The sequence below is a fragment of the Rhinoderma darwinii genome, chromosome 3 (genome assembly GCF_050947455.1).
Source record: "Rhinoderma darwinii isolate aRhiDar2 chromosome 3, aRhiDar2.hap1, whole genome shotgun sequence".
In the NCBI taxonomy this organism is placed as follows: Eukaryota; Metazoa; Chordata; class Amphibia; order Anura; family Rhinodermatidae; genus Rhinoderma; species Rhinoderma darwinii.
Genome location: NC_134689.1, coordinates 206,315,456 through 206,342,217, shown reverse-complemented (window position 1 = coordinate 206,342,217; position 26,762 = coordinate 206,315,456). Strand labels below are relative to the sequence as shown.

The 26,762-nt window shown below is 39.2% G+C and overlaps 1 protein-coding gene across 1 annotated transcript in view; it reads left to right on the top strand.

Annotated features, from left to right (window-relative positions):
* The window catches only part of CDHR3 (cadherin related family member 3), a 41,748-nt gene extending 15,325 nt beyond the window's left edge, over positions 1 to 26,423 (top strand). Inside the window, exons 9-21 of the mRNA XM_075859413.1 lie at positions 832 to 980; positions 1,632 to 1,821; positions 2,855 to 3,026; positions 3,439 to 3,541; positions 3,626 to 3,724; positions 4,576 to 4,805; positions 6,677 to 6,848; positions 7,848 to 8,098; positions 11,987 to 12,162; positions 18,504 to 18,517; positions 19,249 to 19,277; positions 21,238 to 21,286; positions 22,942 to 26,423. Coding sequence (XP_075715528.1) covers positions 832 to 980; positions 1,632 to 1,821; positions 2,855 to 3,026; positions 3,439 to 3,541; positions 3,626 to 3,724; positions 4,576 to 4,805; positions 6,677 to 6,848; positions 7,848 to 8,098; positions 11,987 to 12,162; positions 18,504 to 18,517; positions 19,249 to 19,277; positions 21,238 to 21,286; positions 22,942 to 23,279 — 1,972 coding nt within the window. The 3' untranslated portion in view covers positions 23,280 to 26,423. The remainder of the gene's footprint in view (positions 1 to 831; positions 981 to 1,631; positions 1,822 to 2,854; positions 3,027 to 3,438; positions 3,542 to 3,625; positions 3,725 to 4,575; positions 4,806 to 6,676; positions 6,849 to 7,847; positions 8,099 to 11,986; positions 12,163 to 18,503; positions 18,518 to 19,248; positions 19,278 to 21,237; positions 21,287 to 22,941) is intronic.
* The last annotated feature ends 339 nt before the right edge of the window (positions 26,424 to 26,762 follow it).

Genomic DNA, 26,762 nt, shown 5'->3' with positions numbered 1-26,762 from the left:
TGAATATGCGTAAGTGTCGGCCATAATAACAAGCAAGTAACAAGACGAACGAAAGGCGGACAATAGAAGGTAAGGGAAGGCAGGAAGAAGGGGAAGAGGAGCAGGGGGACCTTGTGATTTTTTTTAATGTAAATACATGGACATCCATCTTTCTTTGCATATGACTTATCCATGTGATTTTATGATTCTGTGAACAGGCTATGGACAAGTTGTAAAGTATGACCTTCTCAGATTGGTGCTCTGTATTTTCCACGTCTGTAGTTCAGTAAAAGCTATACTGTACATTCTGCTTGGAATGCACAATAAAAAGATCACAAGGGTAAGACTAGGGCTATAGTATTAATATGAAAAGGCAGTGGTGTTGGAGTATGGCATAGTAGCCCATAGACGATGCCAATCAGCATAATGGCTGCCAGTTCCTGCAATTGTTGAGGCAACTCGAAACAATGGGTAGTTGTTCTGTCATTTGCAACAGTCACAAAGCTGCAATTGCTGCTACACTGATAATTCCGGGGTAAGGCCTCCATGACAGGTGTCACCATCAAGTTCTAGATTTTGCTGAAAGAAGAGGATATAGACCAGCACTTCATTGGAGTCAGAAGTGAAAATCCACCTCAATACGCCAGCTTATGTGTTTTGACCTTTAGTTGCTGTCCAAATGTTCATAAGCTATATTGGGTTTGTGTGAAGAACAATGGCTTCCTAGCATAATCAGTCATTATTAATACCATGTTAAAGCATCTATAAATATCTCAGGTCATTACAGACGTCAAATTAATTGAAGACTCAAGTGTTTTAAACAAGAAATGAAATGTATTATTTTTATTTTAGGACAAGCAGAACATTTACCATTCCGGAGGAAGAGAACCCAGGGGCTACTGTTGCCAGAATAACTGCTGAGGATCCAGATGATGTTGGCTTCATAAGCACACTGTACTATAGCATCAATACACCAAACCAGTACTTCTCAATAAATGAATGTATGATGAGTATAGTCACATTTTATACTATATATATATTTTATGACTTGAGTTTTTATTGAATACTCTGACTATACATTTATAGTTATTGTATACATCCACAGTAACTACGTTTGATGATTCAGCTATTATATATTCTAATAATTAAATTTTCTTAATGATTTGTCTTTCTTGCATAGTTTGAAAGCAGTAAGGGTGTATTCACATCAGCGTCGGGCTTCCGTTCATGGGTTCCGTTAGACCTTTCCATCGGAGGAACCCATGAACGGAAAGCCAAACAGAAACCATAGCTTCCTTTTGCATTACCATTGATTTCAATGGTAATGCTCCCGTTGCAATAGGTTGAAGCCCAACTCTGATGTGAACACAGCCTAAATAATCCAAACTGAGGAACAATTTACAACGAATCGCACTTAAATGTTTCCTTGTGGTCATGTTTTCTCCGATGGTCACAAGGTCGCTTCAGCTTTTTGTCCTATAGGAAAACATTGATATTGTGGCACAAATGCATAGCAGTAATGCTACAATTTTGCTGAAACTAGCAGGGGACACTGTGTTGCTGTGGGGCGCTAGCCTTATTGTCATATTTCAGGCTTTGTATTTTTTATATAAATATTGTTTTCTTTTTACTTTTCTTGCTTTACATTTCAGTGACTGGACTGATTCAGATTGCCAAGAGAATTGATATTGATGTTGGAACCCTCAGGCTTAATAGTGCTATATCTCTAGAAATTAAAGTTCGTGACCTTCCAAGTGCTGGGCTCTCCAACTACACTACTATCACCATCAATGTTCAGGATATAAATGATAACCCTCCAGTGTGCACCCAATATGCATTCAGGTATGAAGAAATCTTTATTAGCACTTATCATTTTCTTATATATTTCTAACATATTTGACGTAGTTAATATATGTAGCAAATAAGCATGTATCAAGCCAAAACCAGGCAGAAATACAACCAAAGCCTTAATGAAAAAAAAATATGAAAAGCACAAATAATCTAAAATAGTAACAAACTTTAGACTGATTCTGGTTCTGTGGTATGTCAGGAATGGAGCTTCTTCTACAGCGTCTAAGCACAGGCTATGGTGGTATGGACAGGCTATGGTGGTATGGACTGGCTATGGTGGCATGGTGATGATGGCATTCACTTTTTAGCTTTGCCACAAGGTTCATGATTCTTCCATTTGTACCCATATAATCTAGGACTTTGGTTAGAATCTCCTAACTTGAGGGTCTCACGTCTGAGTTGTGACTTCAACAATTGGAGTCTGTTTTATCTGTTTTATAGTTATTCATATTAGCATTGCTCCGAAGTGTCCCTCCTTTGGACAGACAATCCCTACTTTTGACCCAAATCCCTCTATTTTTGCTGTAAAAAAACTTTTGGAACTATATATTTGCTATATTGCTCAAGAAAGCATGTCTAATTCCTAAGGCCGTTTTCACACAAGCTTAATGTGGGCGCAGTTCTTTTAAAAATGATATTCTGTTAATTGGCGTCATTAGACCCGCATTTGCGGCCGTAATACAGGTGCAAAAATACGTCTGTATTATGCTCACGTGAAACTGTCTTTACTGTAAATCAGGCCCAACATGTATGTAGTGTACCTATCATTTAAAATGTGGGTTTTTTTTACACATCAAAGCGCATTAAATGTTCAATAATCATTCTGGGAATTATGTGCATCAAACCGTCCCAAACACAAACCATTTTCATCATGTTAGCTTCTCCAGATATTTAAAATATGTTTTTCTATGATAATTGAATTTATATTGAAAGATATGCCATTGTACATACCACAGTGTATGGCAGTGTTTAGTCCATTGTGATCCCCTCGTAATTTACAAGTGAAAAATTCAATGTTTTACAGCAAAGCCGTACCTGAAACCGCAGTGAACGGCACTCTCATTATTGATCTTAGTGATCAGTGCAAGGACATTGATGTGGACCCCGTAAATAAAGCATTCAGCTTTACTGGACTTTCTGGGCTTGGGAGCAATGAACGATTCCAACTTATTCCGCCAGGATCTGGAAAAATAGTGGTTGGCCTTTTTTTTGGATTTATTTATCTGGTACCAAAATAAAATGTGTGACAACTAATCCCTACAAGTCCATTGGCAGACAGATTTCTTAGACTCCTGAGTGTAAAATATACCTATAGCTATTGATCCTCACTCCTGTATGAATGCATTACAGCAAGTTGGACATATTGGCTGCCCCACAGCTTTCCCAAAAACAGATAGAACTAAGAAATGTCAGAATTTTAACAACCTGACAAAATAGGTTGAGTGAAAAATGTCCGACAAGTTGAGTCCCTTTATGGTTAAGTTGATTTCCTTATATAGCGCAATAAGGGCTGGACATGACTGTATGTATAATGATAATTATCTTATGGTGTTGATGTTTTTCCCTCTGTATATTCTATCCCATTAATAACTATATATTTTCCCTTAGTTGATAGGTAATTTGGACTTTGAAGATCCCAATAATATAGGTGTAGGTAATGAATATAGTTTAACGATTGCGGTGGAGGACATAGCTGTTCCAAATTACAAGCGTAAGTAATGTGATTTTCTGCGCGGTATGTATTCCCTTTATAAACTGCGACATAATCAATGCTCTTCTTCTTCTTTTTTTCCAGAATATATTTATGTATACATTAAAACAACTCCAGTCAATGAATATTCTCCAGTATTCAACAGTTCTTCCTATGTGTTCAATGTGTCTGAGCTCTCTCCACGTAAGTTATGAAATACTGCAGCAGAATAGTACTATTGTTACATTGGTAAATGGATTTGACTACATAAAATATAGTGAAAGTGAATTCTCCCACATATAAATATATGTCAGGAATTCTTAATGAACTGATGCATACACTATTAAGGCAGAGCACTGGATATTTCCTAAATGAAATGTAAAGTTAAATAAATGCATTGCACTCTCTAATACCTAAAGTAATGTGGCAAAAAAGCATGGAAGCTGTGTGGAATTTCCCATGTCCTCCCTGTCAGCAGACACAGCTGCCTGTATTCTGCTGATGGACTTGGAACCAGCTTGTACAAGAATTGACTGCAGTATAAGAATATAATTCGGAGATTGTCATTTATGTTGTTTCTTAATATAAAACTGAAGGTTCAGCAAATGTCCATTTAAATAGGTTGTCTAACCAAAAACACATGTAAAAAAGAAAAGAAAAATGTGGTGCATTTGTTAACAATAAAACAAACAACTTTACAATATACTCACCTTTGCAAATAATCCTCTGTCCCCGGGTCTCTCTTGCTGAAACTCTGTGGAGCTCGGGTCCATGGGATGTCACTTTACATGACCATGTCGTCCAACAGCAGTCACAAATGTTATATCCCAATGGATGGAAATGATACCAGGACCTACCGTTATTAGAGGACAGCCATGTGAAACTTTTCATAAATGTGCGTCCACAAAGAAGGTTTGGAGTAGATATAAAAGGCTACTCAGACTTAAATGACATATTTTGATTTTCTATTGATATATGTAATTTCAGTGTTGCATATAAAATATTATAAAATATTATAATATAAAATATTTATGCATATGCTATTGTCTTTACAGCTGGATCAGAAATTGGTTACATATATGCTACAGACAAAGATTACCCATTTATTGGGATCACTTACACACTTGAAAGCGGGGGAAGCACTTTGGGTGCCACTAGCATTTTTTGGATGAATCCAATTACTGGGGTTTTAAAGCTTTCTGATTATGCGGATTATGAAGCTAAGCAACAGCATATACTTACAGTGAAAGCTACAGATTCAGGATCAAAGTTTTCTACAGTTCAAGTAAGAATCCTTCAATTTTAAGTACCTTCATAGGCAATAAAGGCATAGGGGGGATTTATCAAAAGATCTCTGACAAAAAAAGCTGAAGGATGCTTTCACTTAAAGAGGCTCTGTCACCACATTATAAGTGCCCTATCTTGTACATAATGTGATCGGCGCTGTAATGTAGATTACAGCAGTGCTTTTTATTTAGAAAAACGATCATTTTTGACAGTTATGACCTATATTAGCTTTATGCTAATGAGTTTCTTAATGGACAACTGGGCGTGTTTTACTTTTTGGCTAAGTGGGCGTTGTACAGAGGAGTGTATGACGCTGACCAATCAGTGACCAAACAGCGTCATACACTTCTCTCCATTCATTTACACAGCAGATAGTGATATAGCTATATCGCTATGTGCAGCCACATAAACACACTATAACGTTACTGCAGTGTCCTGACAATGAATATACATTACCTCCCGCCAGGACGTGATATCTATTCTGAATCCTGACACTTCGCTAACACAATCCCGACACTACAGCACAGCAAGCGTAATCTCGTTTGAAATGACAGTTTACAGCAACTTGCTGTGCTGTAGTGTCGGGATTGTATTAGCTAAGAGTCAGGATTCTGAATACACATCACGTCCTGGCTGGAGGTAATGTATATTCATTGTCAGAACACTGCAGTAACGTTATAGTGTGTTTATGTGGCTGCACATAGCGATATAACTATATCGCTATGTGCTGTGTAAATGAATGGGGAGAAGTGTATGACGCTGATTGGTCACTGATTGGTCAGCGTCATACACTCCTCTGTACAACGCCCACTTGGCCAAAAAGTAAAACACGCCAGTTGTTCATTAAGAAACTCATTAGCATAAAGCTAATATAGGTCATAACTCCGTCAAAAATGATCGTTTTTCGAAATAAAAAACACTGCTGTAATCTACATTACAGCGCCAATCACATCATGTACAAGATAGGCCACTTATAATGTGGTGACCGAGCCTGTTTAAGTGTATCTTTCATTAGTATTATCTGGGGGGTTTTCTGTCTATATTAAGAAGCCAATGGTAATCCAAGTGTCTGTTCACATGGACATATATTTTTTGTTTATGTTATTAATTTACATGGCGTCAACATATTCCTCAGCGCTGTACAGAGATTTTCATCACTGACATCGGCCTTGTTCCCATTGGGGCTCCCAATCTAAATTTCAAATGAAACTATCAGGATGTAGCCGGTAGCATTACTACTTTAATCCATTTTGCAGATGGAAACTCCCATTGAAGTCTATTGAAAGTGCTCAAAATACGGATGTAACTGTATATCGTATGTCCTGCGCATCAGTATATAAGTATTTCACTTAAAAGGGCTGTCTTATGTAATTCTATTTCCTCCCTAGAAGACAGCGGACGCTGATTCAATACCGATGAGATACAGTAGGATTTATAATAGCGACATAATGAGGATCAGTATTAAGCGCACTTACAAGATAAATAGTCAGAAAGGGCAATGAGCTATCAATCTAGTTATTCTTTATTTCATTTAGTACAGACACATATAATTTAACCACTGGTAATTTTATTGTGATGTATTCCCTTTAAGCCTCATCTACATAAACTAGACATACAGTAAAAATTATTGTTAATGACTGTTGGATCATTAACGATAATTGTTACCGCTATGCTCAGCTAAAGACATAAAACCAGGAAACTAAAGAAACAGTTGTGTCCTAGAGGCCTTCACATAGCATTTCATGATATCTGTCCTTCGTCAGTACTCCAATAACACATTGTTCTGGTAATGTATCAATGTTGCCACCATGAGAGTCCTTGGTTTACAGCCATATCTATTTTTAAATGTAATTTTTATTTATTCCTTAGGTGACTGTGAACATATTGGAAGCCAATGATGAAAAACCAGTATGTTCACCAAATTCATACACACTGTCGGTACCTGTAAATCAAGCAACAGGTACAAACATTCAGAACTTCAAGCTCACGTGTACAGATCGGGATTCTGGGCCCAAGTCTTTTCAATACTTTATTAATTCAGGTAAAACAATACGAACATAGAGATGGAATGGTGCAATACGTGTTTGTCTTTCGTCTTAGTTTACATGAAATTACAATATATTGGCATTTCACAAAAGAGCTTTCAGAAATTTTTGAAGGTCCTATTCAGTGTTCTGTTCCTTCCATCCCATTCATATTGTTTTAGAAAGGTCACAAATTTGGGTTATTGCTGGTGGAGCAAAGAAGATTTGTGGTAAGGAATACAGACATCTTTCTTGCACATAAGATAAGAACAAACAAATGTGTCTGAGGGCAATTTTTGGAGATCACCCTGTAGTGCTGCCTTACCAGCATGCACTCCTTCTAACTTTAAGAAGACTCCACTGCTCTTATAGTGGCAAAATATTTCATAGATGTCTACATATTGCCCTCAAAATTCAAGGTATGACCTTTCTTTTAATGAAATCAAAGGTTTCTGTGCAAGGTCTTACTGAGTTAGACACCAATGAAAGTGGGATGAATTCATAACTTTAAGGACACTGCTCTAGGACCTCTAGTAATGTTTTCACGTGACATTTAAAGGGGTTGTCCCGGCACCAATCAGCTGTTCCGGCTGCCTCCGGACACCAGATGTTATGCAGTGGCCAGTGGTTGGAAGCAGATGGCTCCATACACTGCATATCAGCCCTGCTGCAGAAAGGCAACTCTATTCACTTGAATAGAAGCAGAGCTGCAGGACTGCTGCTATACTGTGACCGGAGCCATCTGCTCCCAGAGGCAGCCTCAACAGCTGATCAGTGCAGGGTCTGGGTGTAGGACCCCTACCAATCATATATTAAGATGACCTATCCTATATGGATAGGTTATCAGTATGTAAAAAAACGCTCTGTGCCCAGACAACCTCTTTAAGAAAATAAACTGCAGAACCTCTGAGTAATGTATGCGTTCTTGATGTCTGATGTTGACGTTCGTTTTATTGCATTGTTCAGTGATTTTGTATATTATATATCTTTGACCATGTTTGTTCTTACCCTTCTAGGCAATATAAACAACCATTTTGCTTTTTCACCTTCTTCTGGCTCCAATGTCACCAGCCTGATCCTTGCTCTCCCGTTTGATTACTCTAAAGGTGGGGACACTACTTGGAATTATAACCTGAGGGTTTTAATTACTGATGGCAATTTAATGTCTGACTCTCCTCAGTCAAAAGGAGTCGTACAAACTGGGACTGTGTCTTTATTTATTAATGTCTATTCTCCTGGACTGACCACCACTACAACTACCACCACAGTAAGTATATAGATCATTTGACAAAACTGACATGAGTGAGAATTTTAGCGTTCATTGGATATTTTCCATCCATAATGACGTGTGCGTTATCTATCAAGGTCCGACTATTTCAGGTTATGCGTAAAGTGATTCTGTATTTAAAAACACTCAAAAGATTTTAAATTGAAAATAATGCAATGATGTGTCTGTTCACATCGATGTTGGAGGCTCTGTTACGAGTTTCCGTCACAGATCCAGTTCAAAATACTGGAAAAAAATAGTGCAGAATTTCCGGTAAAACAACAAACATCATGACAATAACCCGACAGAACAGATTAAAGTGAATGGGTTTCGTCGGGCGCCGTTGGTGTTTGTCATGCAACGCATCCAGCACCACCTAAGAAGGAGCAGAACAATGGAAACACTGAACGCAGATATGAATGAAGTCGTACTGATAGACGTCTCCTGATCTTATAACTGCTACAGCAATGTAAACTTTGTATTTGATTTGTCATGTTAGTATTAGCACACTTGCACTTTTGTTCATGGACAGCCTGAATTGAAGGGCACATGACATGATGTCCATGCACAGATGTCTGTATTTTTTTTTAATATTGTAGCAGTTTGGATTGTTGGCATTGGAATTTTTTTTTACCCAAAGGAAAACATTAAAGTGTCAGCATGGTTGCAGTAATCCAGTAATTTTACCTTGACTGACAGGTGACACTGTGTCACCGTGGAGCCTAAATGTGCATGCAACAGTGTATATTCTCCAAAACCTGCTCAAAGGTGACTACTTATCAGTGATATTGTTGCTAAGCTTCATGACAAAACATTACCAATAAGTATTAAGGTGTAAGAAAGTCAACAAATAGATTATACTCAAAAACTTTACTAACGGACGTATGTCCCCAAACAACACAAATAAATATTTCAAAAGATATTCTAGGAAAAGTCTCTATTTTTGCGAGTTGTCGTTTACAAGTTCTTAGGAAATGGGTATCAACAACCAGAGATGTAGCAAAGCTTTCTTTCACATAGAGCAAATATTCAGTTTGCTGCCCCAGCCCTGTATCTAAGTACCCTGGCCAGGCAGATTGGCTTGTTGTGTAGGCACCCAGCACCTGGGCACATGCCCTGCCAGCGCCACCCTCTAGCCACACACCTGACAACAACATAGATTAAGGAATAGTTACCTAGCAAAGTCACTTGCTAGATTTTAATTCCTGTGTGTCACTTTCTATCAGATGTCAAGTCTGTACTTTTGCTGTTTTGGGTCCACACATTTGACATTTTTGAACATTACAGGTTTTTCAGTATTACTTCTACACAGAGCATTTTTTATGCTGCAATTTATGTCACCGTTGCCTCTGTTTCTGCACAACTGACATGAATGGGACAGGTGACCGGTTTTCTCTAACTAAACATAATAGTGGAGGGTAGAAATATCTAGTGTTCACTATTTTGTTAGGGAATGAAATGCTGAAGTGACCAACTTGTTCTTTCAATGTGACATCTCAAACAGCTATCCTATTAGGACCCAGCAGAAAACTTCTGAGAGTAGGAGTAGGAGATTGAGATACTTTGTAGTTGATCCTCAATTTTCAAAGGGTAACTAAACTTTTTTAAAAACTTCTAACGTTATAGTGACATGTCAGAAGTTTTGATCGGTGGGGGTCCGAGCACTGAGGCCCCCACCGATCACTAAAACGAAGCAGCAGAAGCACTCGTGTGAGCGCTGAGCCCCTTCGTTTCTGATTGGCTAGCCGAGCAATTGCTGTATGGGCTCACAGACTTTCTATTGAGCCCGTACATCAATTGCTCTGCTTTCCAAAAGATGATCAGAAAGTAAGGGTCTCAGCACTCACCCGAGCACTTCTGCTGCTTCGTTTTAGCAATCGGTGCGGGTCTCAGTGCTCAGACCCCCACCGATGAAAACTTCTGCCACGTCACTATGAAATGTCAGAAGCTTTTTGAAAATTTAGTTAACCTTTAAACTTCTTATGGCATTGTCCTTTTAAATTAGGTCATTTTAAATAACAAGGTGTGAAGCCATAGTCCTTCTCTTTGCACAGTAAGTGTAAATAACTGACTGAAAGCTTCTTTTGCACAGTGATACCTCTGGATATTTTTAATGGCAGCAATACTTGCTTATATTTGCCTTTAGTTTATTTGTCACCTGTAGATTAACATTCACAGCCTAGCACAATCACATTTTATCTGAAGTTGGATTAACGCTTTTAGGATGTGTGAATGCTTGCTTTTATTGAAACCTGATACACTGTATTTGTTACTGAGCTCTCTAGGTGACAAAGATAATTATGTTTATTCCACATACCACAAGTCCACAACATGGCACTATTGTAATGATGGAATTAACGTTCAATACGTGACTAGAGTGAATATAGGTAGCGGAGCTGCATAACTGCATTGATGTTTTCTAGACTGTACTTACGTAGAGGAATGACTGCAGTTATGTAGTGCAAGCTGATGAAAAGATGGAAAAAGATGTACAGAGCGCTAAGATGTATAACAATAATACAGGGGTGGGGAACATTTTTCCTTCAAGGGCCATTTGGATATTTATAACATCATTCGCGGGCCATAGAAAATTATCAACTTAAAAATGACCCTGCTATAATTTGTCAAACATCTAATTAACTCACCCCTAATGTGATGGCTGGAATGGCTTCTCTTTGGTGAGGCGTGTGATGTTAGCCGGTATTGATGATGTTACTACTGTGTCGGTCAGTCTGGAGCGCAGTCGACTCGTGGCAATGGTACGTTTTGAAAAGTACTGTTCGCAGCAGTAAGTTGTTCCGACTTACTTACTTAAAGGGATTTTCCCATCAGGGACATTTATGACATATCCACTGGATATGTCATACATGTTAGATAGATAGATAGATAGATAGATAGATAGATAGATAGATAGATAGATAGATAGATAGATAGACCCGCACCTATCTCTAGAATGGGGCCCACTAAACCCTGTTCCACCTCTCTGTGTTCCAGCTGATTTCCAAACATAAAGAAGAAAACAAAATTTTAGGTCAGAAGAAGGAGGGCAGACGGAGCCAAGTACTGTTATTCACTACTAGTGAATGAGGATGCGGCGGTCTGAGTGAGAAGGTCAGTGCATGCCGGTCACCTGACGTGAGGCCAGGTCACTCAGGTCAGGTGACCCTTACTGGTCCAATCTCGAACCGCCCACATACTTGGTTCCAAATGCGGCAACTCTCGAACCACCGCCATACTTGGATCCTTATACGGCATGTGGGACGGACGTTCACCACCACTGACCTATTACCATGCAATGTTTGTATTAGACCATGTACAGCAGTGATATACTGTATTATCTTTTATATGGTTAGTACAAGTGTTAAAGGCTATGTAAACCTTTGAACACTTTTTTTTAAAATAAAGTAATGTATCATAGTGTTTAATGCAACCTGTTATCGATCACATCTGAGTTACGAACTGAGTTATGAACTTAGATGTGATTGATAACAGGTGGTTCCTGTGTGTCAGAAACAAGCAGAACTCACTGTCACCGAAGCCTCCAGTCCCGCTGACCTGACGGATTCGGGTTTCAGCGCAAGATACAGCTTCTATGTATCCAGGATACATAGAAGCTGTATCTCAAAAAGTTACTTTTTTTTTTTAAATAAAAAACAATAAAATAGATGTATAGGGGACACTGGAACCCTGTTTTGGTGATCGTGGGGGTCCCGTCGATCAGACCCCACTGATGTAACAGTTATCACCTATCCAGTGGATAGGTGATAACACTTTACAACCAGACTACCCCTTTAGCTTCAGTCACATGCTGGAGACTCGGTTGTAAGTGTTTATCCTGTTTATATTTGTTGATGTCTAAACTAAAATCTGTTGTTTGTATTTTCACAGCCTAGTGTAGTGTATGTGGTTAAATCTGAAAATGTGTATACCCCATTGGCTTGGTATGTACCATTTGTGATCACGATTGGCGCTTTGCTTCTTCTTGGATTCCTTGGATCTCTGATTTACCTTCTTGCAAAATATTTCCCATGCAAAGCGCGGACCAAGCCAGACACTGATCCATTGTGAGTATTATGGAAAACATGTATGCCATTTGTGATTTTCTCTGCAGGTTTAATGAGCCACTTAATAGGCCTATGTGGTTTAAAGTAAATTACAGTTGCGGAAAAAAAAGTAAGTGAACCCTTTGGAATTACCTGAGATTTCTGAATTGATTACTAATAAAAAAATAAGTGACCGCTTGAATTTAATAACCTGTAGATCTTCCTTTATCAGCAATCACAGCCTCCAAACATTTCCAGTAGCTGCAAATATGATTTGCATGACGTTGAGGAGGAATTTAGGACCATTCCTTCCTGAAAATGTGTTTCAGGTCATCAATATTTCTGGGATGTCTTGTGTGTACAGCACTCCTCAGGTCATGCCACAGCATCTCAATATGGTTAAAGGGGTTGTCTGGTCATTGGGCGGTTTTTCATGCACAGGTTTTTCATCCACAGGATAGGTCATCATTTTATGATCGGTGGGGGTCCGAGACCCGAGACCCACACCGATCAGCTGTTCCAACTGCCTCCAGCACCATACGTTATGTAGTGGTCAGTGCTGAAAGGAGATAGCTCCAACCACTGTATAGCAGCTATGCTGCACCTCTGTAGCTCGGCTTCTATTCAAGTAAATAGGAACAGAGCTGTAGTACTGCAGCAGGGACGCTAAACAGCCTTCTGCTTCCGGTATCGACCACTGCATAAGTTCCGGTGCCAGAGGCAGCAAGAACAGCTGATTGGTTTGTGGCCTGGGTTTCGGACCCCCACTGATCATGTACTGATGACCTATCCTCTGGATAGGTCATCAGTATGATAAACCGCCCCACTACCAGACAACCCCTTTAAGGTCAGGACTCTGACTTGGTCATTCCAAAATACAAATCTTTTCTTTTCAACCATTCTTTAGTTGATATATTTGTATGCTTTGGGTCAATGTCTTGTTGCGTCTCCCAACCAGGGGCGTAACTAGGAAACACTGGGCCCCATAGCAAACTTTTGACTGGGCTCCCCTCTCCTGGGTGCCACACACAGCTCACCCTTGTAGATAGTACCCCCCTGTAAGTGCGATACAGCCCCCTGCTGTAGACAGTGCTATAAAGCCCCCCCCTGTAGACAGTGCTATACAGCGCCCCCTGTAGACAGGGCTATACAGCCTCACCATACAGTGTAAATACAGCCCCCCTCCTGTAGACAGTGCTATATTTTCAAGTATCACAAAGAGGGACAATCGATGCGGCGCACAGCAGCAATTTTATTCTTTTAAGCCACGCCTCTAATCCCACCCAATCCCTGCCCATACACACCCGGTTCAGCCCACACAGTATCATGCTCCCATAGTGCTCCCCACACAGTATAATGCCCCCATAGCTGCCACCATACAGTATAATGCCCCCATAAAGTATAATGCCCACACAGATGCCCCATACAGTATAATGCCCACACAGATGCCCCATACAGTATAATACCCACACAGATGCCTCATACAGTAGAATGCCCACACAGATGCCCCATACGGTATAATGCCCACACAGAGGCCCCCATGCAGTACATTGCCCAAACAAATTCCCCCATACAGCATATTGCCCCATAGCTGCCCCATGCACATAATACCCCCATAGCTGCCCCATAGTATAATGCCACCCATAGCTGTCCCCACAGTATAATGCCCCCATAGCTGCTCCCACAGTATAATGCCACCAATAGCTGCCCCCACAGTGTAATGCCCCCCATAGCAATTGCGACCCCTTAGATACGCCACTGTGTACAGTAGCTTATGGCAGAGCAGGCAGATACCGCCCTGCTCTGTCATAGTGTTCAATAGCATCTGCGTCCGAAGGACGCAGACACTATTGAATGGGGTGTCGCTGCTACTGTAGCAGCCATAGCGGCTGCTAGTGGAGCCTCCAGGCATGGTGGGGGCCCAGGCCGGCTGGAGGCACAGGCGCCCTCATGCCGCGGCCCATGCAGCAGCCGCTATGGCTGCTACAGCGGTAGTTATGCCACTGCACCCAATGTCTCTTCAGTTTGAAGTCATGGACTGCTGCCTATGCATTCTCCTGTAAAAAGTTTTTATACACCTTTGAATTCACTGTTCCCTCAATAATCGCAAGGTGTCCAGGCCCTGAGGCAGCAAAGCAGCCCCAAACCATGATGCTCCTTCCACCAGGCTTCACAGATGGGATGAGGTTTTGATGTGCAGTGTTCTTTTTTTCTCCAAACATAGCCCATTGCGCATTTATGCTGAAAAGTTCCACTTTTGTCTTATCTGTCCATAGTACATTTTCCCAGAAGCATTGAAGATCATCCAGGTGGTCTTAGACAAAATTGAGACAGACTACAATGTTTTTTTGGACAGCAGTGGCTACCTTCGTGGTGTCCTTCCATGAACACCATTCTTTTTCAGTGTGCTTCTAAGGGTATGTTCACACGCTTAACCAAAAACGTCTGAAAATACGGTGCTGTTTTCAAGGGAAAACAGCTCCTGATTTTCAGAAGTTTTTAAGCCACTTGCGTTTTTCGCAGCGTTTTTTACACACGTTTTTTAAGCTGTTTTCAATAGAGTCTATGAAAAACAGCTCCAAAAACGTCCCAAGCAGTGACCTGCACTTCTTTTTCAAAGCGGGCGCATAAAAAACCGGCGCATCGGAACAGAACGCCATTTTTACCATTGAAATAAATAGGCAGGTGTTTGGAGGCGTTCTGCTTCCGATTTTCCGGACATTTTTCGGCCGTTTACGGCCCGAAATATGTCAGAAAATAAGCCGTGTGAACATACCCTTATAGTGGACACTTCAACGGGAGTTGCTGCAGTTTATAAAGTTTTTAGTACGTAGGTATTTTGCGGTTACCCTTAGGGTGTGTTCACACTACCTATTTTCGTCCGTAAACGCCCGAAAAATCGGAAGCAGAACGCCTCCAAACATCTGCCCATTGATTTCAATGGGAAAACAGCATTCTGTTCTGACAGAGCGTTTTTTGCAGCGTAAAAAAACGGCCGTGAAAGTGCAGGACCCTTCTTGGAACGTTTTTGGAGCCGTTTTCCATTGACTCTATTGAAGAAAGTTCCAAAAACGGCCGTAAAAAACGCAGCGAAAACGCCGCGAAAATCGCGAGTGCCACAAAAAAGTCTGAAAATCAGGAGCTGTTTTCTCTTGAAAACAGCTCCGTATTTTGAGAAGTTTTTGACTCTGCGTGTGAACCTCTTTGTTTTTTTTGTCGACATAGCAGTATGAGGGTTTTTTTTTTGCGGGACAAGTTGTAGTTTGTCATGGCACCATTTATTGTACCCTATAATGTACTGGGAAGCTGAAAACAAAATTATTTGTGGGGTGAAATGGGAAAAAAACAGCGATTATGCCATTTTTTGGGGAGGTTTTATTTTTATGGCATCCATCAGGCGGTAAAAACTACATGTGCAACTTATTCTACAGGTTGATACGATTACGGTGATTCCAAATTTGTAAGTTTTGTTTTATGTTTTAGCATTTAAAAAAAAATATATTTTTTTTCCCGTCAATTTAGCAATGTGAGGACTTAATTTTTGCGAGGTGAGCTGTAGTTTTCACCGATACCATTTTGGGGTATATGCAACTTTTTGATCACTTTTTATTTCCTTTTTGTTTGAGAGCTAAGGTGACCAAAAAACAGCAATTTGCGTGTTTTATAATTTTTTAACGGCGTTCACCAGACGGGTTAAACAACGCTATATTGTGATAGTTATGACTTTTACGGACGTAGTGATACCAGTTATGTTAACTTTTATTTTTTTTAACATTACTTTAGGGGAAAAATGGCAAAAGGTTTTTGTTTTTTTTTACCTTTTAATACTTATTTTTTTGATAACTAAAAAAACTTTATTTAACAGTTGTTTACTTTTTTTTAGTCCCCCTAGGAGACTTGAACCAGTGATCGTTGGGTCGCTTGCAAGGTATACAGCCGATCCCGCCAAAGGGGGGCGTGATGGCGTGTTTCACGGGCGCCCCCTGATTCTAACAATTTAAATGCCGGTTTAAGGTGTTAAACAGGTGGAAATAAAGTGAACTTTGATTTCGCCCGCTGGAGTGAGGTGTCGGACGTGTTAGGGTATGTTCACACGACCTATTTTCGGCCGTTTTTCGGGCCGTATACAGCGAAAAACGGCCGAAAAAACGGAAGCACAACGCCTCAAAACATCTGCCCATTGATTTCAATGGGAAAAACGGCAATCTGTTCCGACGGAGCGTTTTTTGCAGGACACTTCTTGGGACATTTTTGGATCCATTTTCCATAGACTCTAGTGAAAAAAGCTCCAAAAACGGCCGTAGAAAACGCAGTGAAAAATGCCACGAAAATCGGAGTGGCACAAAAAAGTCTGAAAATCAGGAGCTGTTTTCTCTTGAAAACAGCTCCGTATTTTGAGAAGTTTTTGACTCTGCGTGTGAACATACCCTTACACAGCCGTCACCCGCTGAGTATGGAGCACACTCCATACATCCCCTTGGCGACAGCAACGTAATAATACGTGGCATGTCGCCAAGGGGTTAATGTACACCAAGGTCATTAGCATCGTTTTTCTAGCATTTTCCAGCTTCATGCGTCATTATAACACATTTTCTAAAAGTTGTTTACCGTGAAGCATGGTTCACACTAACCAATCTTTCTTGAGAAGAACAGTTTTGTCAGTAACCAGGCTTTGTGTGCCTTTATTTAATGGGCAAATCACCTGTGAAAAACCCACCCTTCCAATCTCATCTCCGTAATTGAAACACCTTTTGCCAATTAACTCTTGGAGAAGTCATTAACACAGATGTTCACTTTCTTTTTTGCCTGCCATGTGGATGTTTACTCAATGTGCTCATTGGTTTAGTAAGATTATGTTTGTCTATCATTTTGATTTTAACAATCAGACCACATTTTATTAGTAATTAATGCAGAAATCCCTATAATTCCAAAGGGTTCACTAACTTTTTCTTGCAACCGTATGTCTCCTAAACTGCCAATTGACATTTGTCAGATGCGCTTCATAGTGACGTATCCCTGCAGGACCATAGTGGCATTTTAATCGTGTCTGGTTTTCACATTTTTTCTCTGCATTTATTAAATTTCGTTTTTTTTTATTATGATGGATTTAATGTACAGCACAATAACTTTTAAAATAAAAGATCTGTTTCTTTACTTGATTTTATATTTTGCCAAGCAATGGGCAGGTTTTCAATGCTTAACCCCTTAATGACTGGCCCTGAAAAGGCCTTAATAACCAGCTACATTTTTTAGGTTTTACCTCTCTGCCTTTCAGCAGCCATACATTTTTTTATTTTTTCACTGACGTGGCCGTATGACGTTTTCCTTTATGCAGGAGAAATTGTATTTTTTTTTCATAGTTTGGGGGTAGAACATTTTTTCTGTTTACAGCGCAAATACAGGAAAAAGCTAGTTTTTTTTGTTTATTTTTTATCCAGTTCACGTTTCACGCTAAATAACCTGTTAAATTAATTCTTCAGGTTATTACAGTCATGTACATACCTAATATGTATAGTTTTTTTTGTTTTTTTTTGCAATGGAGGGGAAATTAATTATATTTTATGCAAAATAATGACTTTTTTTGGGACATTTTTTTGGGTTTTGAGTTTTTGTTACTTTTTTAAAATCCCATTAAGGGAGCAATTTACTTACTTTATCTTTTACTTATAATGTATTAGAATACGCTTGTATGCTAATACATTATACTATGTCACTATGACACAGGCTGCTGTTAGGGCAGCACATAGTGTGCCCGAACAGCAGGCAAATTGAACAGATAGCCCCGGGGTCCTTTCTAGGTCCCAGGGCTGACTGCAGAGGAATTCCCCAGTCTTTGATCATGTCACCAGGTTTCCGGTGACGCGATCAAAGAGGGGAGTTCCCTTTGATTATGCCGGACCACGGCGAACAAAGGGTTAAACAGCTGGAGTCAGAATGTTTTCCGACCCCAGCAGTATTTTTGTCAGGCTGCTCAAAGATCAGGAGCTGTAAGTTACAGCTCCTGCCTAGAGGATGAGCGCTCACAGGAGCGCTCATCAGCCTCAAATATAGCAACGCCAATAGGCATCGCTGTAGACAAAGCACCTGCACCGCCTGCCATCAAAAGACGGTGGGCGGTCGTTAAGGAGTTAATATAATTTCCCAATTTGACAGAAGAAAACAACTATTTAATATTTAGGTTACATAATCTACATTCAGATAAAAAAAATGCATACTGTGTTCATTGAAATATATATCAGTGATTACTAAAATAAATCTTTCACTAAAATATTTTCTGGGTGTGAAATATCTGTCGTATATTTTTATGACTTGATTGTTTATTAGACTTTCTAGTATTAACATGTTTGTTTATTCATTTACAGAATAAAACCTGCAGGTATGTACAAATGGAACTTATTGTAATCATATTTTGTACAAATCTAAACAAACCTATCAATTTCTGAAATTTGCAGATTTGGAATTTAATACCAATAAACTACATGAAGACATTAAAAAGCTATATACACCATAAATGGGATTTCTGTATTGTTTTTTCTTTAAAAAGTAGTCTTTTTACAATTGGACCATTGCACGCCTTTGGCCCAATATCTGTTGATATTTTTTTTTAAAGTGGTAGAGCTAATGAAACTAATTTCATAACTAAAATCTAAACTATATTACAGCTGAAACCCACATACAACCAAAAAAGATACAATGTCAAGAAATATATTTAAACTTGCATTTGTTTGAGTTTTAATTTAGAGTGAACACAATGTAACATAGATGTAAAAACAAAAATGTGCTAGAACACATAAACCTAAACATGCGCCCGCGTGTGATTGGCGGGCTGATTTCACATGGCTGTAATACAGCAACATTTTAGTATTGAGTTGCAACACCAGGACCACCCACAATTCTACTGAACAAAAACTCACATCACTATGGGTCAATGGAAAGCTAAGTTCAGTTCTGTAAAGGTGCCAGGTGGAGGTCCAGGCATTTCAGCCGTAATACGGACCCTTAAATACATCCACATTACTGTTGTGCGAAACCGGCAGTAGCAGTGAAAGAAATAGACATATATCAAGTATATTGTTTATGTTGTTGTTTTGTTTTGTCTTTTAATAGAAAAGAAGGTTAAGCAGAATGTTTTCTGGGTAAGTTTTATAGTCCTTTATTACTTTACAGTGATGCTCCTTTGTGCATCTTGATATGAACCCGTTGAAACTACTGGTGTACCGTTAGGAAAAGATGTTTACTCCATGCCTTCTTTACACATTAAATAATAGGGCATTTTTATAGATGTTTTTATAGCATTTTTCGTTTTGAAAATTCTTTAAAAAATATGGTGTCCTGGTGAGTTTCTACTCAGAAAATTGCCAGAAACAATATCAGATCTGACCTGGGAGAGAGACTGGCGCACCATTCGTAAGGTGTGTCAGTATTAATATATCCCCCCCCCCCCATTGTTCCCTAACTATTCTCCTATGCATTTGACAGATTATTCAATAACAAATTCACTAGATTCCTACCTAACTCTTTCCATTTTTTGTCTGTAGACAGTAAAGTTATTTTTTTTTTAAATTAAAATTGTTCTAGAGCTTAAAGTGGCATAAAAGCATAATTTTAAAGAGTTATTTGAGATGAAGTGAGGAAACAGTGAGGATATTTTTGCAGACACAACAGCACTTTTTTTTCAGATCAGCTTCACACATTCAAACCAACTTTGATCTAAGTCCAAAGTTGCTACCTAGATGTGAATATAATAAACCTGCTCACTATATATAGAACTCCGTTGATTTACTATGGACAGAGCATGTTGAAATAATAATAAAAAAAACTTAAGTTGCTTAGTATGTAATGTTAACACTTGAATTTTAAGCAATATAAGTCTTTTTTCACAGTTTTCTCCAGATCTTAGAAATTTGTTTCACCAATTTCCTGATTTATCCGCTTTAGGCCCCATTTATATCACCAAATATGGACAGTGACATCAGGAGCAGTTCTGGAGTCTCGGGGCAGAGCGCTAACTGATGCTCTGCTCGGGGACTCCGGCGATAGGAAACTCCTGGAAACTATACAGTGACGTCAGGAACTTTACCAGGGCCGGAGTCCCAGGACAGAGCATCTACTAGCACTCTGTGTAGCACTGTTGAAGCTCCTGATGTCACTGTCCATATATGTACAGTGACATCAGGAGGAGTGCTGGAGTCTTGGTGCATGTATGGACAGTGACTTCAGGAGCTTCCATAGCGCTGGAGTCCCTGGCAGAGCAACATCTGGAGCTTTCACAGCGCTGAAGTCCCTAGGCAGAGCGTTAGTAGAAGCTCTGTCCCGGGTCTCCAGCGCTATGGAAGCTTCTGAAGTCACTGTCCATACATGCACCAGGACTCCAGCACCCCTCCTGATGTCACTGTCCATATATGGACAGTGACGTCAGGAATTTTTTCAGGGCCGGTTCCTGGGTGACGTATCCCACTGTATACCATACAGTGGGATAAGTTTGGGGCTTTTTTTGGATGTATACGTCGGGGCCCTTCCTGATGTATACCTCAGATGGAAGGCCTAAACGTGATGTGAATGGGCCTCAGACAATGTTATTATTTCAAATTGTATGTTGTACAGAGAACAAAAAAATGTGTAATAAAAATAGATTTATTTCTTAAATAAATAGAAATATAGCATCAACTTTCATAGCAAGTTTTTTTTTTATTTTTTTATATTACCTCTACTAATCAGTTATACAAAATGTATTATTTTATTTTCCCACAATGCTTCAGTAGCACCACCACTCAATGGCTGATAATTAAAGGTTTCAAATTCCACTTATTAATGCAGAACCCAACACTATTGTGTAGTGCATAATACAGAAGAACAACTTTAGAACTGCTTTACTTTCTATGATAGGAAACGTGGGATTGATCAACAGCAATTAAAATGCAATAATACAGAATAGTACAAAGGAGTATAGAATGTACTGCAGGAAAATACAACATTCATCTTAACCAATAAAATAAATTGCTTTTAATGGACCATAGGGGGTCTATTTGTCCTCCATTTTTGTTACGAAATTTAATTTAATAAAAAATAATTACAGAAACCCTATTTTTTCTACAGGAAATGACCAAGTTAAACACTGTATTTGATGGAGAGGCAGTAGATCCAAGTAAGATATAGATAAAATATTTATAGCTAATCCTATTCATTTTTACATTATATATTGTATTACCTTGCTTTGTCCTCCATAGAGGCAGGGATAAATATTGTCAAGTAACTTATTATCTCTCTGAGAACAAAGTTTCAGACATGTTGAAATTCACCGACTTTAATGTGTATAGCCAGTTTAGTATTTGATGGATCTACCAATCATGTTGCTGCATTTGGGACAGTTTGTAAAGGAGCCAGTTTAGTTAAAGAACAACTGTTTAGTGATGTGCTGTAAAAATCAAAGTGAGAAATGATGATGGCGTGAATTAGTGTTTTAATAGTGGAATGGTTAAAGAGGTTATGCAGTGAAACACTTTTTTTTACTAAAAGTCCAGAAATGCTGTTAATAGCTGTTTTAACCCCTTCTCGCATAGGACATAAATATGCGTCCTAGCAGGAGAGTAGAAGTATGGAGTGGGCTCAGGATTCTCTGGCCAGGGACTGCGGTCCTGGGGAAGCCCCTGACGTCACTGTCCATACATGGGCAGTGACGTTAGGAGCTTTAAGATGCCGAAATTCCCAGCCAAAGCGTTGGAACACTCTGGCTATGGATTTGTTGCCTGGAGAAGCCCCTGACAATAGCAGCTTTAAGATGCTGGAATCTCCAGCCAAAGCATCGGCAACAATCTTGCTTGGGTTTCCATCCCCGAAGAAGAACCTGACATCCCTGTCAATATATAGACAGTGATGTCAGAAGCTTCTCCAGGACCAGAGTCCACTTCAGATGCTCTGGCCAGGGACTCCTTAGTTGAAAGCCCCTGACATCACTGTCCACATATGGACAGTGATGTCAGAGGCTTCCCCAAGGCCAGAATCCCTGGGCTGAGCGCTACGCTCCCCGAGGTATACGTTTAAGATATATCTGTGATGGATGCCATACAGTGGCATCCGTCACACATAGAATCCCATGTTAAAAAAAACATACTGCGGGATCTGCGTTTCTTTTGCGGTATCCCGGAGTATGGAATAGCGTAGTGTACTAAGCTATTCCATCCTTTAGAAAAATGGAATACCGACATATACTAGCCCGACAGAGGCCAGAAGGACACTCTTTTGGTCTCAGTCAGGCTAATAGAGCCCTATGGACACATTTAGCATGTACGTATGTCAGGAGCTTTCCTAACGTACATGCTAAACGCAGGGCTAAAACATTATGTAAACCAGGCCTTACTGGGAGAAGCAAGCCCACATGAGAAAAGTCTGAAACTACGAGTAGGTTGCAAACTGTATCAGGGTGTCTGAAATAAATCAAGTAATGGAGATTGCAGCCTGAAACTTAGTGCAACTCAAGGTAACCACTACCATACATAAAAATGATGTATGAGAGGGGATCTGGGTTTTGGAAAATATCACTAGCTGGGAGCTGGTGGGAGCAGGAGAAAGCACAGTAAAGGAGATGGTTGTGTGATTTGATTTGTACGTAGAACAATTACAGGCGATGTATAACTTTTTGTGGTTCCATCCAGTATACTATTTATCACATTATAAGTAATTCTATCTTAGAATGAAATTAAGCTAAAGCTGCAATTCTCATGTGATGTATCTACAGCCATTTGCATCTTACTTGTGACTGAAATACTAATTGTGACTGATATCTGTAAATTGTGCTTGTAGTTACAGGAAATGTCTATGAATACAATTCAAAGTCTGGGGCTAGAAGATGGAAGGATACAAAACAGCCAATAATGCCAGTCTCACAGCAATTGCCAGTCATTCCCACAGAACAAACATCCTCCTCACCAATACTGTCAGGTGGTACCCCAAAGGTCAAAACACCAAGTAGAGCAGTTAAAGCAGAAGATGTGCCGAATGCTGCAGTGCCGGGAACACCAAACAGACTGCAAACACCTAAACAAACAACACCCAATATGGAGTCTGGAAACAAAAATCCTCCTAACAAGTCTCCACTGTCACCAAGACGTTCTCCTAAAGTATCTCCAAAAACTCCTTGAATCTTGTCAGCTTAGAACAATATACCTCACTGAAAAGCATTTCAGCTGTAGGGCACAGAACTGAATACATATCATTGACATCTGGAGTGCTGAACCTTGTATGGAATTCTATTTTATCCAGCACTTTATGATATTATTGTGTCTTTATTTTATTTATTTTTTACAAGTATTTGACCAGCTCATTAGCCCAAATTATATTTTATTATATATAGGATCACATTTTTATTTTGGCAAAAAGATAATAAAGCAAACAAATTAGTATAAGATGAAAAAATCTGTCCAAACTTACAACTCACTACTGCCTGTAGGGCACGCTTACGGCTCTCTGTAGGGTACCCTTGGGGTTAAACCTAATATGACATGATTATCTTCTGTGAAACTCATGTCCTAGTATTGGCTCAACATTCATTGCTTCCAGTGGAAGAGCTATGTACAAAAAACATAGTCCACAACATATATAAAGCAGTGCCCCCCCTAAGATGTGTGTCCTGTTAAGAAAAGAGTGAAAACAACATACTAATGGGGATCAACAAGCCCAATGGCACCTCTACTTCGTTCCAGGTTTTGGACTTTTTAATTCTATAATTTCGAGAGCGCACAGCTTAGAGGGAACAGTGATTGTTATATCTACCCTAGTATATTTATCTGCACATGCACTTCCATAAAGGATTCCAAACCGACTACATATATAGTGTATGGAGACCATAAACTATGCTATATAAAGGCGTGTAGGGTACCAAGTTAAGACATAGGACATCAATTTAGAAATGTTAAACACTGAAACAAATGACAGTGTTTTTAAAGAACTTGTTAATATGAGAAGAATATTTCATTACATTGTTTTGGTTTTTAGACCAAAAACAGCATTGGATCCTAGCAGGTTCTCCTTCATCATGCTGGGTTCCGAACACATTTCTGATACAATAAAAAAGGAAATCCAGAGCTAGTATACATTTATGAGCCAGTAAAGGGGTTGTCCAGGATTAGAAAAGAGGGTCTGCTTTTTTTTCACAGAAACAGCACCACGCTTGTCCACAGGATGTGTTTGGTATTGCAGCTAAAGTAAAGCAGAGCTTTTTTTCCTAATCCTGGACAACTTCTTTTTAATCCCTAAAAATCGCTCTAATTTAACCCTTTAGCGACTGCCCACTTTTTTTAAAAGTGGACAGCGCAGGTCTCGAGTTTGCAGCGACATCTTTTGATGTAGCTGTTTTAAAGCTCCAGCTCTGGCAATCAAACAAAATTAGGCCGGGTGCCCAGCTGCCAGAGATAGCTGTGAACCTTGAGGAGAAGATAGAAGCAGTTTATACCCTCTCCTGTCTTTCTCTATTGAAGTCTACATAAAACTAAATGTAGAGAATAGAGACAGCGGCAATGCCTATGCCTATATTAGACCTGGCAATCGGGTGATCTGCTATGGATGCCCCAGTTACAGTGGAAACATGCAAAATAAGAGTAAAAAAATATGTGAGACTCACCAGAGGTCTTTTGTGAAATATGACATATTATGTAACAAAAATATATACATAAATAAGTAAAAACACACACAAAAAAAATACAAATACAGGAAAAAAAACACACACACCGTCCATGCCAACCCAAACTGTCACCATTGCCGCCCCATTCACCCCAGACTACATATATTATAAATCAAAACTACTAAAACAAAATAGGGAACCAATTTAAATACTTTATTTTAGTGTCAATTTGCTAATTTACAGAATAAAGAACTATAAATGTAAAATAATAATAAAAAAAACAGCCCTATGTGTCATGGGGAAAAAAACGTTGCAAAAATAATTTTAGTAGATGAACAAGTAAAAAAGGGCCGTTAAACATCCACATACGCAAAGTTTCTAAATAGTATCTGGTCATTTAGGACATTCAAGTATTACATTTAGGGTATGTGCACACGTAGTGTTTTCAGCTGTTTTTCGGGCCATAAACGTCTCGAAAAACGGCTGAAAAATCGGAAGCAGAACGACTACAAACATCTGCCCGTTGATTTCAATGGGAAATACGGCGTTCTGTTCCGATGGGGCATTTTTTTTACGCCTCGTTTCTGAAAATGGCGCTTAAAAAGACGCCCGCGAGATAGAAGTGCATGTCATTTTTTGGGGCGTTTTTGGAGCCGTTTTTCATTGACTCTATTGAAAAACAGCTCCAAAAACGGCCATAAAAAAATCCACGGAAAACGCGAGTTGCTCAAAAAACTTCTGAAAATCAGGAGCTGTTTTCCCTTGAAGAAAGCTTCGTATTTTCAGACGTCTTTGGTTAAGCGTGTGAACATACCCTTACAATTTACTTACACCAACAATTGGCAATAGCCAACTCAAACTTGTTACAATCATAAGGGCTTGTACACACGTAACGGAATTGCTGCGTATTTTCCGTCCGGAATTGCGGACGGAAAATCCGCAGCAGAATACAGTAGCAGCAAAATTTCCGAGCAGAAATTCACTTGAGGTATGTACGTTTTGGTACCGCAGCATGTCAATTCCTGCTGCGGAAAGGGGACTGAATTGCTGCGTATTTCAGAGGGGAACATCCCAACATTAAGAAAACGCAGCAAAATACGCACCATTTTCTGAATTAAAATGGTGTGGTTTTTCCGCAGCAGAATTTCTGCTAGTTTCTGCGGAATTGCTGCATAAATTTTCTGCAGCATTTCCGTTACATGTGGACAAGCCCTAGGATGAATGTTTCCCGCATTAAAACTAATGTATGTACTAGAAGCGATTTTGTTTGTGTATTCAATCGACCAGTAATACAGTAAAAAAGGGACAACCCAAATAAAACAATTTGCATGTCGACAATATTGTAAAAATTATTACAACACTTCTAAAGTATAAAAAATCTATTTTTATAAATATTCAACAATATTTTTTATCATTGATCATTTTGTGCATTTTCATCTGCAAATTACTGTTATGAACGCTTAGTCATTTACATTGTAAGAACATTTATTTGGTAATATATTGACACGTGATTGATAGCATGTGTTATGTACGCGCACGTTCTGCATAAATTCAATATGGCAAACTTGTAAATAAGTGAGATTGCTCATTTGATACATCTCTGTTGACCGGCGCTCGTCCATCCTAAATCCCTGCTTTGTAGTTTGAATAAAGAAACAAGTTTGTTGATGCTTTCTGTGCGGCATTATTTGTTTGTGTCTATACTTTAAAGTCATGTCTCTGTAATAATCAAATAAATAAATCAATAAATAAATAAATAGGGTATAGATTAGTGATTGCGCGTCGCCAGTAAAGAGTGTCTGCTGACCTTTTATTCATCCTATTATAATCTTAAGTATCTAGTTTACTTGCCATCTTGTAAACCTAAGCTCGCTGTTTGGAAATATTCAGTGAACAACATGGCACAATAATTAATGGAGTGATGGCATCTTCTAGAAGAAAAGAGACAACAAGTAATAATGGGATCGAGTTACCAAACACTAAATCCTTTTCAGCGAGTTGCTAG